Source organism: Lycium barbarum, chromosome 11 (assembly GCF_019175385.1).
Source record: "Lycium barbarum isolate Lr01 chromosome 11, ASM1917538v2, whole genome shotgun sequence".
Taxonomy (NCBI): Eukaryota; Viridiplantae; Streptophyta; class Magnoliopsida; order Solanales; family Solanaceae; genus Lycium; species Lycium barbarum.
In genome coordinates, this window is record NC_083347.1 from 74,171,621 (window position 1) to 74,186,202 (window position 14,582).

Here is a 14,582-nt window from a genome sequence, read left to right on the forward strand (position 1 = left end):
ACTTCCTGGCAATTTCGGAAACATGAGAAAAATTATCCGACCCATGATCTTGAATTAGTTGCGCTTATTCATGCGCTAAAGATATGGAGACATTATTTGTATGGTGTACATGTGGATATTTATACCGATCACAAGAGTCTCCAGTACATTTTCAAGCAAAATGAGTTGAATCTACGGCAGCGGCGATGGTTAGAGATATTGAAAGACTATGATGTGAGTATCTTATATCATCCCGGGAAAGCGAATGTGGTGGACGATACGCTTAGTTGTAAATCCATGGGCAGTCCGTATGGTGTTCAATCAGAGATGAAAGAATTAGTCTGTGAGCTCCACCAGCTAGCTAGCCTAGGAGTTCACTTAGTGGACTCGGGCAATACAAGAGTTAGTGTTCATAATCCAGTTGTTTCCTTCTTAGACATGGAAGTGAAAGAGCGCCAATATAAAGATCCCAAGTTGAGTCACTACAGAGATGCAGTTCCTCAGAAGGAAAGGTCACCATTTGAGATTTCTGCAAATGGGATTCTCAGGCATCGAAGCAGGCTAGATGTTTCAAATGTTAAAGGATTACGTCGCCAGATTCTGGAAGAAGTCCATTACTCTCGCTATTTCATTGATCCAGGAGCGACAAAGATGTATCATGATCTCAATTCAATGTATTGGTCGGACGAAATGAAGAAAGATATAGCAGAGTTTGTAGCTCAATGCCTAAATTGTCAACAAGTGAAAATTGAGCATCCAAAGCCAGGAGGATTGTTGCAAGTTATGGAAATTCCAACCTGGAAGTGGAAAGTAATCAACATGAAGTTTATTATAGGTTAGCCCCGTTCTCAGCGTAAGTATGACTCCATATGGGTAATCGAGGATAGACTTCCACAATCAGCTCATTTTCTACCTGTCAAAACTACATTCTCAGCAGAAGATTATGCAAAGATGTATCTTCGGGAGGTAGTGCACTTCATGGTGTCCCAGTATCCATTATCACAGATAGAGGGGCACAATTTACAGCCAAATTCTGGAAGTCCTTTCAAGAAGGTTTGGGTACTCAAGTGAGGCTTAGCACAACATTTCACCCATAGACAGATGGACAAGCTGAACGCACTATTCAGACCTTAGAGGACATGTTGCGGGCATGTGTATTAGATTTCGGAGGTAATTGGGATGATCATTTGCCACTTATTGAATTTGCATATAACAACAGCTATCATTCCGGTATCCAGATGGCCCCGTACGAAGCTCCATATGGAAGGAAGTGTAGATTTCCAGTTAAATGGTTTGAAGTAGGAGAGACACAACTAATAGGTCCAGAATTTATTCAACAAGCGGTAGAGAAGATCAAGACAATCCGAGGCCGGTTGTTGACAGATCAGATTCGTCAGAAATCCTATGCGGACAATCTTCGATAAGACTTGGAATTCCAAGTTAATGATTGGGTATTCCTGAAAGTGTCGTCGATGAAAGGTGTAATGAGATTTGGCAAGAAAGGTAAGATCAGTCCCCGGTATATTGGACCTTATAAGATTGTGCGCAAGGTAGGCCAAGTGGCTTATGAATTAGATCTACTTCCAGAGCTCGAATCAATTCATCCAGTTTTTCATGTGTCGATGATCCGTAAGTGTGTTGGAGATCCTTCCAGAATTGTGCCTATAGATGATGTTCAAGTTACTGAGAAATTGGCTTACTCATTGCCATGTTAGATAGGCAAGTGCGGAAGCTCAGAACCAAAGATGTAGCCTCAGTTAGGTCTTATGGAGAAACAATAATAGAGAGGAGATGACTTGGGAAGCAGAAGAAGAGATGAAGACTAGATATCCACATTTATTTCCTCCCCCATAATAGATTCAGGACGAAGCTCAAGATGAGACACCATTGTCCTCAGTTATATAATGTTTCTTTTGATGCTTTCTTAGTTGTGTGTGGACATGATTTCTATTGTTGTTGTTATAGCCCTGTGAGGCAATATATATTGGGTTGCTGTGATAGGATGGTAGTGCCATATTATAGGGAAACTCTGGCGAAATTTTTGTAGAATACCCGAGAGTTTAACATTCGAGGACGAATGTTCCTAAGGGGGCAGAATGTTACACCTTGGACATTTCGTGTTGCTGTGCTGTGAATAGACTAATACAAACATAAGGTGAACATGAAGTCCACATGACCTTAAGGAGGGTATTTGGTAGCTTAAAGGGTATACTACAAGATTTTTTAAGTGATATGAATCGGTGAAACTAGGATCGTCGAAGGATGTGAAGTATAAGTTGTGTTTGGGAAGATTTAGCAATTATCGAGTTAATAATTATTTATTAATGCCTTGAGGAGAAGCTATATGGATCCTTAGATGGTTAATGAAGTGTTACACAAGTGCCAAGAAGGTTCCATAAGGATTTGAGATCAAATGAATTGACGAGAACAAGTTCGGGAAAAAGTGAGTTGTACGACCACTTATACGATCCGTATAACTTTATACGGTCCGTATAAGGGTCCGTATAACAGTAACAGAATGGATCAATTTCTGGTGGAATATAGTCACTTATACGGACCGTATAAATGTCCGTATAACTCAATCGGGTCACTTTTTCCAGATTTTTCTCTTTTTTTATATATATATGACCCATGATCATTTAATTCATTTCCCGCACTCTCCACAAGTCTTGAAAGATCTAGACCATTCCCCCACACCATATCCACACTAATCTAAGAGAAATCTAGGATTAATTACCTAGAATCAAGAGAATCAAGTGAAGGAAGGCTCACTAGGGTTTGTAGAAGTCAAGATTCCCTTTGGTATTGAAGTTGGGGTTTCTCTAAAGTGAAGTATATTCATCCAAAGTTCATCCTTACATGATCAAAGGTGAGTTTTACATCTATTTCATGTTATTAAGTGTCACGACCTAACCCCGTGGGCCGTGATTAGTGCCCGACCTGGACACCCGTACACACTCACTTACCAGAATCGGCACACAAATGACTTATCCAGATACGAAGGTCAGACGTCGTCTCAAGCGGTCGCATATAAACAAATGTATCACACAGAAGCCGGCAAGGCGGTCGTAAAAAACATCGCCCCAAAAATACATATATGGATATACATACAAGCCGATAAGGTTGTCACAGCAAATGGAACTGCTTAAGACATAAACCATATTAACATAACTGGACATCAACGACCCATGACCCACAAACATGTCTACAGGCCTCTAAGAGTAACAAAAGTATCATATGGCAGGACAGGGCCCTGCCGTACCCCGGAATATACATACATATATACAACGGAAAAGTCTGTACCAGAATGTTGGCTCCAGAACAAGGGGAGCACTCCAAAATAGCAGAATAGGTGTCCTAAGCTAGCGGTTCACCAGAACGAGCGTCTGTACCTGCGGGCATGAAACGCAGCCCCCGAAGAAAAGGGGGTCAGTGCGAAATATGTACTGAGTATATAAAGCATGAAATACAATAATCAAGATCATAATCTGAAATAAGAAGTATGGAAAACATGTACAAAATCGGTATACCAAACGCTTGCTTTTGAAACACAAATAATGCATATTAAAATCATGTATAGGGCTCAGGAACGTGGTCGCCCCTCCCGTCATTGGCGCCACAGCACATCATACTCCAGAAGATTTCATATCCCCGTAACGTCTCCGTAACACATCATAGCAACATAACACATCATCACACCATAATATATATAAACGTTACCCGGCCCGCTAGTGGGGGACTCGGGGAACCGTAACACATCATACTGCCGAATATAACATAGTGCGCACGATAACAAAACCGGCCCGGGACTCGGTGAAAGATATAATAACAGTATGCATGAGCAAAGTAGTGAGAAACCATATGCACATAAATCAATTTTTAAGACTCGATAGACAAGTACACTTACCGACACCTGAAGGATCATAAACACGTTTCGAGTCAATCCGATTTAGTATAAGAAAGGTATGGGCATTTTACTACAGGAACCTTTACGAACGATTCAAAGCAATCCGAGACCGCCTACGAAAGTTACAGACATAATTCGCTTTAGAACTCCCTAAGAACGTATCGGAGCGACCCGGGCTCGTCTAAAAAAGTTAGAGACATTATTCGGCAGAAGACCTTTAAGAACAAAAATTCTATATACACGTTCTTTATCCAATTATACAAAAGATCTAAGGACCATAGTTCGACTATATTAGGAGTGTAACATCAAGAAGTGAATAAGAATCGTCGACATGCTCGGATCTTATGAATGGAGTTACCCCGAGGCTTGTATCACATCTTATTTACATCTAAGGCATGCCAAAAGAAAGAAAGGGTAAGCTTTACATACCTTGCCCGCTTCCTAAGCTAATCCCAACTCAAGTCTCGGTCTCCCCAAGATCTACAATAACGTCATTAAATACCAAACGTTCGCTACAAGTACTTAGGAATTCAATCCTAAGCTAGCACTTGTCCACAAAAATTTGGGCAGCATTTCCCCTGTAATTCAACAACCCCGAGAATTCAACTCGGCCAAATCATCAACAACAATACCAACAACCCTATTAACAACATCAACGATTAATTCAAAACACATTCTAACATTAGCAACTCCCTTTTACATAATTCAATGGCATTCCATTTACATTCACCTCAACTACATACAATCAAGCTAACACCTATGCTCGCACACTCAATTACTAATCCGAAACCATTCAAGCAAAACTCAAGAACACTTCAAACAATCCGCACAATATTCAAAATAATCTAACCAATATGCCACTCCACCCGAAACCTCCAAAATGCAACAATAGCAATAACAACACATTTCCTTCTTTCAAATTCATGAACTACACCAATAATTCACACACTAACAACATTATTTTCCATAAATACAAGAAGTGGTATTAATGTCGCATTAGCTTCTAAAACAACTCTCCGAAAATTACAACTTCAACTAGAATTATTGAACTTTCATTTTCATCATAGAATCCATAACAACAACAACCAAAGTACTAAGTAAAAATTGGTTCATCACTCCTACACAACACAACACATACACGGCCAACACCAACACATAGGGTTTCATGAATTTCATTCATTTCTACATACTACAACATGCACAAACCACCCATAACATATGAGAAGGGAGATTAAACCTTACCTTTCTTCACTACGCTTCTCAACTTGGCTAGGATGGTAAAGTGCACAAATAAGTGTTTTGCTTGCTCCAACAACTACTTCACGTTAAAGAGGACCTTCCAATTGGTTGAATTGCTAGAAGAAAATATTTTTTCTTGATCAATTTCTCATAGCTTGTTCGGCCACACCATGGCCGAATGGCTTCTCTTTGCTTTTTCTCTCCAAGTTTCTTCAAGCTTCTAAAAGATGAATATGAAAAATATGACTAATTAGTCATCTTTTATACACATATATTATGCATCCATGTGGGCCAAGGCCCACACCATATTACACGGCCACATGGCCCTTTTGTTCATGAATTCTAAGTTTTCATATATCACTTTTAACCCCAAACTTTCGTTAATATTTCCATGAGCCACCTTATGAATTTCCCTTTTTACCCCTAGCCTTTATTAATATTTCCACATCAATAATTTTCATAAACAACGTGTGTGTTAAACAAGATCAAAATTATAGCCTTGCCCTTAACTTATCGCGGTTCTCTTGAAATATCCGAATGTACAAAATACGGGATATAACATTAAGAGTATTTGAGTGGTTGAGTGGTTGAATGACTTGGATGAGAGAAGAAAATAGAATATGAGCTCAAATATGGAAATAATGAGATTTTGAGTAGTAAGTTAACTTGAGTCATGATTCTTAGTATCCTATGAGTATAATATTGTTATGAATGATACTGAGGATGTTGAGGAAGTATTATATGTAAATGAATATGGTGTTGTGTTGTAATTATGGTTATGAATGACTTTGAAAAGGAGTTTTGAGGATTGAACAATGTTTAACTTGAAGAAGCCTATTAATTATGATATTATGGATGTTGCTATTAATGTTTGGGAGTTGTTTAGTATATGGAGGAAGTTGGCGGAACAAAGGAAATGCTGCCCAATTTTCGTTAGCTCTTAGTCGCTTTAGTTTAGACTTAAGCATGTTTTAAATGATCTAATTTAGCACGAATTCTCTTCAATGTAGAGTTGTGAGCTTGGAAGGAGAACGATTAGTCATTAAGAAGACATGAATGTATGTTAAGGCTAGTCCCTTTCTTTCAAAGGAATGACTTCTATACTATGATTTCCTCTCTATATTTCCATGAACTTCTTACATCTCAAAAGATGAAAGTTAAAGATTCTTAAGAGCTTCTTATGAGAAAGAGATAAGATGTGTTCTATGATAATGATGATGATGATTTTTCTTCTAGAGATTCCAAGCTTATGACTTAATGCTATTATAAGCTTAATGATATTATTTCATAATTTCCTTGATGTTATTCATTGTTGGCCATCTCACCTCATGTTACTAGTTCCTTCAAGGTGAGACCTAGCGATGATGTTTGATCCATAATATAATCGGAGGTTACTGACCTTACGTAACTCCGATAGAATTATAGCTTTTACTTGAGCTCTCATGCATGCTTTATGTTATGTATATGTGACTTTACACCGTGCCTAGTTGGCCGGGCAGACACCACTAGTCGGCTGCATGAGATGGTTACCCCGGACGCGGGAGGCCCGACTGCGGGATAATGATGATCACATCGTACCTATATGGTCGGGAAGTTTATGTATGTATATATATGATATTATGTTGTTTTAATATAAAAGTTAGCATGCATGACTCCGCCTTAAGAAGCAATCAGTTACAGGTTATCTCTTCATCTTATGCTCTCTTATTTTTGGATTATGTTGTTATACATGCCTTACACACTCAGTACATTTTTTGTACTGGCGTCCTTTCTTTTATGGACGCTGCGTTCATGCCCGCAGGTAAACAGGGAGATGGCACATACGCCTAGGAGTTTTGTCAGCAGATATACAGGAGCACTCTACTACTCCGGAGTTGCCGCTTATTGGTATATTCTTTTGTGTATATATTTGGGGTATGGCGGGGTCCCGTCCCGTCCTTATGATTTCAGTACTCCAGTTAGAGGCTCGTAGATACATATGTGTGTGTAGTAAATATTTTATGATCTCTTTAGCGTATGTCTTGTATATTATTTTGTAGCCTCGTGAGCTTGTACATATACGTATATTTTGAGGAGTAATTGATGATCGTTTCATGATAGGTTTGTGTTGGGAATGGTATATGTTCAGGTTGAGTTTGATGAGAAGTCTGATAGGTGGTGCTCGGTATGCTAGCGCCGGGTACCCGTCATGGCCTCTAGTTGGGTCGTGACAATAGCTCTGATGGAACCTTTCCAACAAGCTAGGAATGTTGAAATCTATAAGAGGAAATTGGGAATGAAAATTGCTGGTGCAAATAGTACTGGCAAAATTTGGTATTTTATTTAGGCCAATGTAGATGTGCAAGTTTTGTCAGATACAGCTCAGCAAATATCTTTAAAATTAGTGCTTCTAGATCAGAATAAATCTTTGGTTATTACTTTAGTTTATGCTAAATGTAATGAATCAGAGAGGATGCAATTATGGGATGACCTTTATCAGGTGGCAGACTCTATTAATCTTCCATGGCTAGTTGGAGGGGATTTTAATGTGGTTTTACATGAAGATGAGAAGATAGGTGCTATTCCAATCCAACATCAAAACTATGAAGATTTTGCTTTTTGTGTAAATTCTTGTGAATTGATGGAGACCAGTTTCAAAGGCAGTCCTTTTACTTGGTGGAATGGTAGAGGAGGTTCAGACTGCAACTTTGAGAAGTTGGATTGACTTTTCATTAATCAACAATTTCAGCAATGGTTTGCACAGGTAGAAGTTGAACATCTCAGAAGGACAGGTTCATACCATGCTCCTTTGTTCATTACTTTAAGAGAACAAAGTCAGGCATATATTAGACCTTTCAGATTTCTGAAGTTTAGGATTGTGCATCAAGGTTTCTTGAGCATAGTTAGGGATAATTGGTCAAGTAATTTGGATGGCAATCCTTTTATGTTGTTTAAACAGAAACTAAAGCACATAAAGAAGATTCTGTCAGCATGGAGCAAAGAAGTTTATGGAGACATTTTCAAGCAATTGATTATTAGAGAAGAAATTGTGAGGATCAAAGAAGAACTATTTGAAGAGGATCCTTCTCCGTTGAACAGAATGGTGCTTCAACAAGCACAAGCTGAACTAAAGAACTATTTACATTTTGAAGAAGAATTCTGGAGACAGAAGGCTAATGTTACTTGGTTTTCTGAAGGGGATAGAAATACTAGATTTTCCCATAATCTAGTAAATGGTAGAAGGAAGAGATTGCAGATTAAAGGAATTTAGAATTCAAATGGAGATTGGGTAGAAGATGCTGCTCAACTGGTTGTGGAGGCTGAAGAATTTTTCAAAAAACAGTTTTCTCAGGAGCAAAAAGCTATGGATTTTAGCTTACTTAACCATGTTCCTTCAATGGTGTCTGAGGAAGATAATGAATTATTAGTTGTTATTCCTAATGTTGATGAAGTCAAACAAGCAGTTTTTGCTTTGAATAGGGATAGTACTTGTGGTCCTGATTGATTAACATGTACTTTTTTTCAGGCTTGTTGGCATATTGTTGGTCCAGATGTGCTTAATGTGGTTATATCCTTTTATGAAGGTCAAACTCTTCCTAAATTAATTAGTCATAAAAATTTGGTTCTGTTGCCAAAGAAGCAAGATGTTCAGACTTATGCAGACATGAGGCCAATCAGCTTGAGTAACTTCATTAATAAAGTTATATCAAAAATTGTTCATGGTAGATTGGAGGGCTTTTTTCCAAGGCTTGTTTCACTAAATCAATCTGGTTTTGTGAAGGGGAGAAGAATTATTGAAAATGTTCTTTTGACTCAGGAAATAGTCACAGACATAAGGAAGAGAGGAAAACCAACAAATGTAATCATCAATTTGGATATGGCAAAGGCCTATGATAGGGTGTCCTGGTTGTTTTTTATCAGAATTCTTAACAAAATGGGCTTTTCAGAAGGTTTTGTGGATATGATTTGGAGACTAATAGCTAACAATTGGTATTCTGTGATGATCAATGGTCAGCCACATGGATTTTTTCATTCAACAAGAGGGGTCAAACAAGGTGACCTTCTATCTCCATTACTATTTATACTGTCTGCAGAAGTTCTGTCTAGGGCCTTGAACAACTTGTTTGATGATCCAATGGATAGAGGTTTTGGCATGCCTAAATGGAATGCAAATCTAAATCATCTGTCATATGTAGATGACGCCATTATCTTTACCTCAGCAAATAGATATTCATTGGCATTAGTAATGGAAGTGTTACTAAATTATGAGACTGTCTCTGGACAAAGGATGAACAGAGATAAGAGCTGTTTTTACATGTATAAAACATGTGCAATGATTCTAGTTCAAGATGTGACACAAATCACTGGTTTTACAAGAGGTGAATTTCCATTCAAGTATCTAGATGCCTAATATTTCATAGCAGAAAGAAGAAGGCATATTACAATGAGTTGATAAAGAAGGTGAAAGACAAGCTCAAGAATTGGAAAGGCAAGTTGATGTCTTTTGGAGGTAAAGTTGTGCTCAATAGTTCTCTTCAAAGTATGCCAATGTACTTGTTGTCTACCATGGTCCCTACAAAGTATACAATTCAAGAGCTACATAGGATATTTGCAAGGTTTTATTGGAGTAACAATGAAGATAAAAGGAATAGACATTGGTCCTCTTGGTTAAATATGTGTTATCCAAGACATGAAGGTGGGATGGGATTCAGATCATTATTTGATGTTTCAAAAGCACTCTTTGCTAAGCTATGGTGGAGGTTCAGGACTAGCTGCACTTTATGGTCCACCTTTATGTGGAACAAATATTGCAAGAGGCAAATTCCAACTCTAGTAGGTTGGAAGGGAGGATCTCAGCTGTGGAAGAAAAAGCCAGGGATGATATTGAACATGCCATTTGGTGGGAGCCTAGAAATGGATCATCTAGCTTCTGGTTTGATAATTGGACTAGATTAGGTCCTTTAGTTAAGTTGATTCCTACTGGTTTTCATCTCAATGAAGATATTTAAGAAGTGAAAGAAGTTATGACATATGGAACATGGAACTTTGATCTGCTGCATCACACATTGCCTGAAGATATTGTTGAGCAGGTGAGGTCTGAGTTAATTATCAATGAAAGGGAGATGACAAGTGACAAGGCTTAGTGGTTATTGACAAGTACGGGAAAATTCACAGTGAGTAGTGCTTGGGAGGCAATTAGACAGAAGAAACAGCATAGCAAGTTTTTCAAAATGATATGGACCAAGGGCTTACCATACAAGATTTCTTTCTTCCTATGGAAGGTCTGGCATCACAAACTACCAATGGATGATGTTTTGGAAAGCATTGGTATAAGTATGGTTTCAATATGCAGATGTTTTACCTTTCCCCAACAGGAGACGATGACCCACCTGTTCTTAACAGGTGAGTTTGCATCAGATATCTAGCAGATTTTTTCTTCAGCAGCTGGAGTATAAGTGCCATTTGTGCAGATTAATCAAACAGTCTCTAAATGGTGGACAATAAAATGTGGTGCCTAGTTGAAACCTATCAATCAGGCTGCTCCTGTAATCATCATGTGGCAGATATGGAAAAGAAGGAACACTATTCTTCTTGGATGGGTGATGTTAAGAAATAAGGTGATTTTTTAGATCAACAGGAATTTATGGCAGCTGGCAATGTTCATGTTCTCATGGTTAGATATCCCTCACAGTTGGCTTCTTTTAGTTCAGTTTTTGGAGAAGTATAAACCACAAGTAACAAGCAAAGCAGTAGCTTGGAATTGTCTTCATAATGATTGGTATAAGTGTAATACAGATGGGGCATAAGGGAGTAGCACAGGTCAAAGTTCATTAGCATTTTGTATCAGGAATAGTGAAAGAAACTTAGTGCATGCATGGGCAAGAATTATACCAGAGGCATCCTGCATTGTTGCTCAAGCAAGAGCAATCCTAGAGGGGTTGGAGTATTGTGTTGCAAATCATTTTCTTCCTCTGATAGTGGAAACATACTCACTCTTGATGAAAAAAGTATTGAATGATGAATGGGAGATACCTTGGAGGATTTGTATGATGGTGAATTTGATACAAGATTGGAGGAAGAAAGGCACCATACAGATTGTCCATATACTCAGAGAAGGCAACAAATTGGTTGATTTTTTAACTGACATGGTTGTTCATTTTGCATGTACTTTTCACATAGCAAACTATCAGGAACTTCCTTCAGAGGCTAAAGGAATTCTAAATGCTGATAAACATAATATGCCTAGCATCAGATTCAAGAAACAACATGTTAGAGAACCAGACTGAACTACAAAGGATTGAGAAAATGCATGATCACTGATATCATGCATGCAATAGGTAACAGTCAAGTTGGAAATCTTCTTCATCAGCTCATATCTGTAAACTTAGTTGCTAGTGTAGTTCCATCCAATGTGTGGTATTAACTTTCAGCTCAGCCTATTGGAAGAAGTTCCTTAGCAGCCTAGAATATGGTATGTTAGCTTATTGTTCATAATCCCTTGGCCAGACAAAGAAGTATTCAGAAACTACACTTGACACTGAGATTGACTAACATAGCCTATCTATGTTGGAAGGATTCTTCTGTTGGTATACTGATTCCATAACCACCTGATGAGAGCTTTGAGGTGATTTGAAATGGAATCAAACCAAGATTGGATTAGCAGCAGTAATTAAGTCAATATTAGTGTTTAGATTAATGTTTCTAGTCTATTGTGAAGCATTTTTGGCCTTTGTTGCATTCTTGCTTTTTATTTTTTGCTTCTGTACAGATTTTCTTATGAATAAAACACAACCAGTCTCATACTAGCTGCTTTCATTAAAAGAAAAAGATGAAGAAATGTAGTTGAGCTCTTCGCCCAACAGGTATATGCAAGGATGGCCCGAATGGCCCCAGAAGGAGTTTCACATGCAACACATATGGATAAAGATTAGTAACTAGCCTAAGTACTTGCACAATATGTGATTAAACGAAATTGCAATAAACAAAGCAGGCAAACACATAAAACTAAAGAAATAAACAAACAGGCCTCCGCTAGATAATACACGGATCAGAGTTCAAGGCCCAAACAAAACTACTAAAGCAGAACTAAATAGACCGGGCTCAACATATATCAAGTTTAACATATCGCAAAGGCCCAAAAAATATAAAAATGAAGCAAGCCCAAGAACGAGATCTTAGGAACAGTCTATAAAATAAAGGGATACATGTTACATATACATAGTATACTTGCTCATATACACTGAATGTATACAATGTTGAATATACTCTGCATATTGGAGTACATCCCTTTGTATACCGCAGAAAACCAATCGTACAAATGAAGAAAACAGGAAAAAGGGAATCATGATTAAGAATTCAAGACTTAGAGGGTATCAGCAAGCAGGATCAAAGAAATAATAAGCAATGTGCAGGTGCAATATTTCATGATATACAAATCCCAGGTCCGACAAAGAACTATAGCAGCTAAGGTATAATATGGGACATGCTCTCAACTGATTCATGAGATGCTTTCAAACAAGAGAGTGACCAGGTTCAGAAAGGGATCACATAGCATGCATTTGGTATATTTTTACCAATCATTCAACACAGACTTCACAGAATATCCACATGGGTCACAAATACTGCAAGCTAAATTTTAGAATCCTTTTAACCCTTTCGGACACACTCTGAGACTTAGTATACTAAACCAGTCAATCAAAGCACATAGCATAGACTTCACAATAGAGTGATTACAAGGACATACATGGGTCATGGTCACTTATCAAGACAAGTGGTATGTCACAAACTCAAGCATAGATGTTATATTTTTGTAAACAAAGTCGTTTTTACATCAGGCAAATGCCCTTTTAGTCTTAAAGAGGCAATTTTTCAAATCTAATAACATAGAGGTTCCTTTTTATGATCATCAGAATGTTGAGAATACAACATTAAACTCAAGCAACAACTATAGAGAGAACAACCCTATTACATCAAAATAGGGATCCTAAATGACGTTAAACATTTGAACCGGATACAGGCATGCTTCAAGTACCACATCTGTTTTCTAAGCTGATCATAAATCAAATAAGGAGTTAAATGTGCTAGTCATGTTGTCCCAACAAAACACTTATGCACTGCTTTAACAGTCACATAGGTTATATTGAACCAACCAAACAGACATAAATGGAAATTTAGCACAAACAGTCGATAAGATGATCAAATATAGGTAATTTAGACCCAGTTAGCATGCTTAACAGATTTTAAGTCAAAATATACTATCTAGCAGGTGTTCTAACAGTGAACCACAAAGACTCAAGCTTTAAAATGACATGTGAAGACTAGACAGTGCACAAACTAAAACACATTTACATGGCATTGTTTCTGGCCAACCAAATGAGATGTGGGTCAAACAACATGGATACCAAGTAAGGTTTAAACAGTTCATAACATGGTTAAGCTCAACTAGGCAAGCAACAAGAAAAAAAGGGTTGGACACTCAACACTTAGCATATTTAAACATTTATAGTACTAGTGTCCTACTTAATCAAAACATAAGACTACATAAATGCATTAATAGGATATAAACATGAATATATTTCATGCCATAAAGAATAGTAGACAAGAACAAAGCTAACACATGCTGATAGTCAAACTTAGAACTAACAGTGCATTAAATCAAGTCATTATCTATTGTATTGATCCATTAAGCCAACCAAACCATAAATAAAGTATGCTTAACTGAAAAACAATTAAGTCAATACTATCCTATAAACATGCTTATTTAAACAGACTAAGCTAACTTAATACATAAATATCTTAACTAAACAGGTTTAAACCAGCTAAACACAAAACATGCTTGACTACATAGACTAAACTACACAAACATGCTTTTACTAACAAATTAATTAACACATATACACGTGAACAGGCTTAACTGAGCTAAAATAACATCAACACACAAACACAGATAGCTTAAAACTAAAAGTGCAAAAACTAAAAAGGAGAGGGAATTACCTCTTTGATGTCGAGAATGAACTTGGAGATTTCTTTGCTCCTCAAATCACAACTCAGCCAACACACAGAAGAAAAGAATTAAAATTTTAAACTTAATCAAAAACTAAAGGTCTTAAGCATAAATTGCTAGAAACCCTAGGTATTCGATTTTTGAATATGCAGAGCGATATTCGTTGTCCTGTCTCTGTAAAATGCAAAGTGGGGGTTGTATTATAGAACCCCATCGAGTAAATCCACAAATTAAGGGTCAGATTTGACTCGAATCAAAGTCAATCTATGGGATTCTTCATAAACCAATAATAATTGAGTATTCAAAATCAAACAAAACAAAACCCATTAAGGATTCACAAAGCTTTTAACTGTTGTTACACAGAAAAGCAAGAAAAAATAGATAGGGGAGGGATTATACCTCGTTTGGTTGAGTTGTGGTAGAAAGAGGGTGAAGCATTAATTTCTTTTCCATAAATGGTTGAGCAAGTGCTAT

The 14,582-nt window shown here is 37.5% G+C and overlaps 1 protein-coding gene across 1 annotated transcript; it reads left to right on the plus strand.

Moving 5' to 3' along the window:
- The first annotated feature begins 276 nt into the window (after positions 1–276).
- LOC132619914 (uncharacterized) lies at positions 277–10,060 on the plus strand. The gene is made up of 7 exons (XM_060334668.1): positions 277–689; positions 7,226–7,289; positions 7,452–7,727; positions 7,869–8,333; positions 8,448–8,567; positions 8,631–9,421; positions 9,529–10,060. The coding sequence occupies exons 1-7, from the start codon at positions 277–279 to the stop codon at positions 10,058–10,060; spliced, it is 2,661 nt and encodes an 886-aa protein (XP_060190651.1).
- Positions 10,061–14,582: the final 4,522 nt, after the last annotated feature.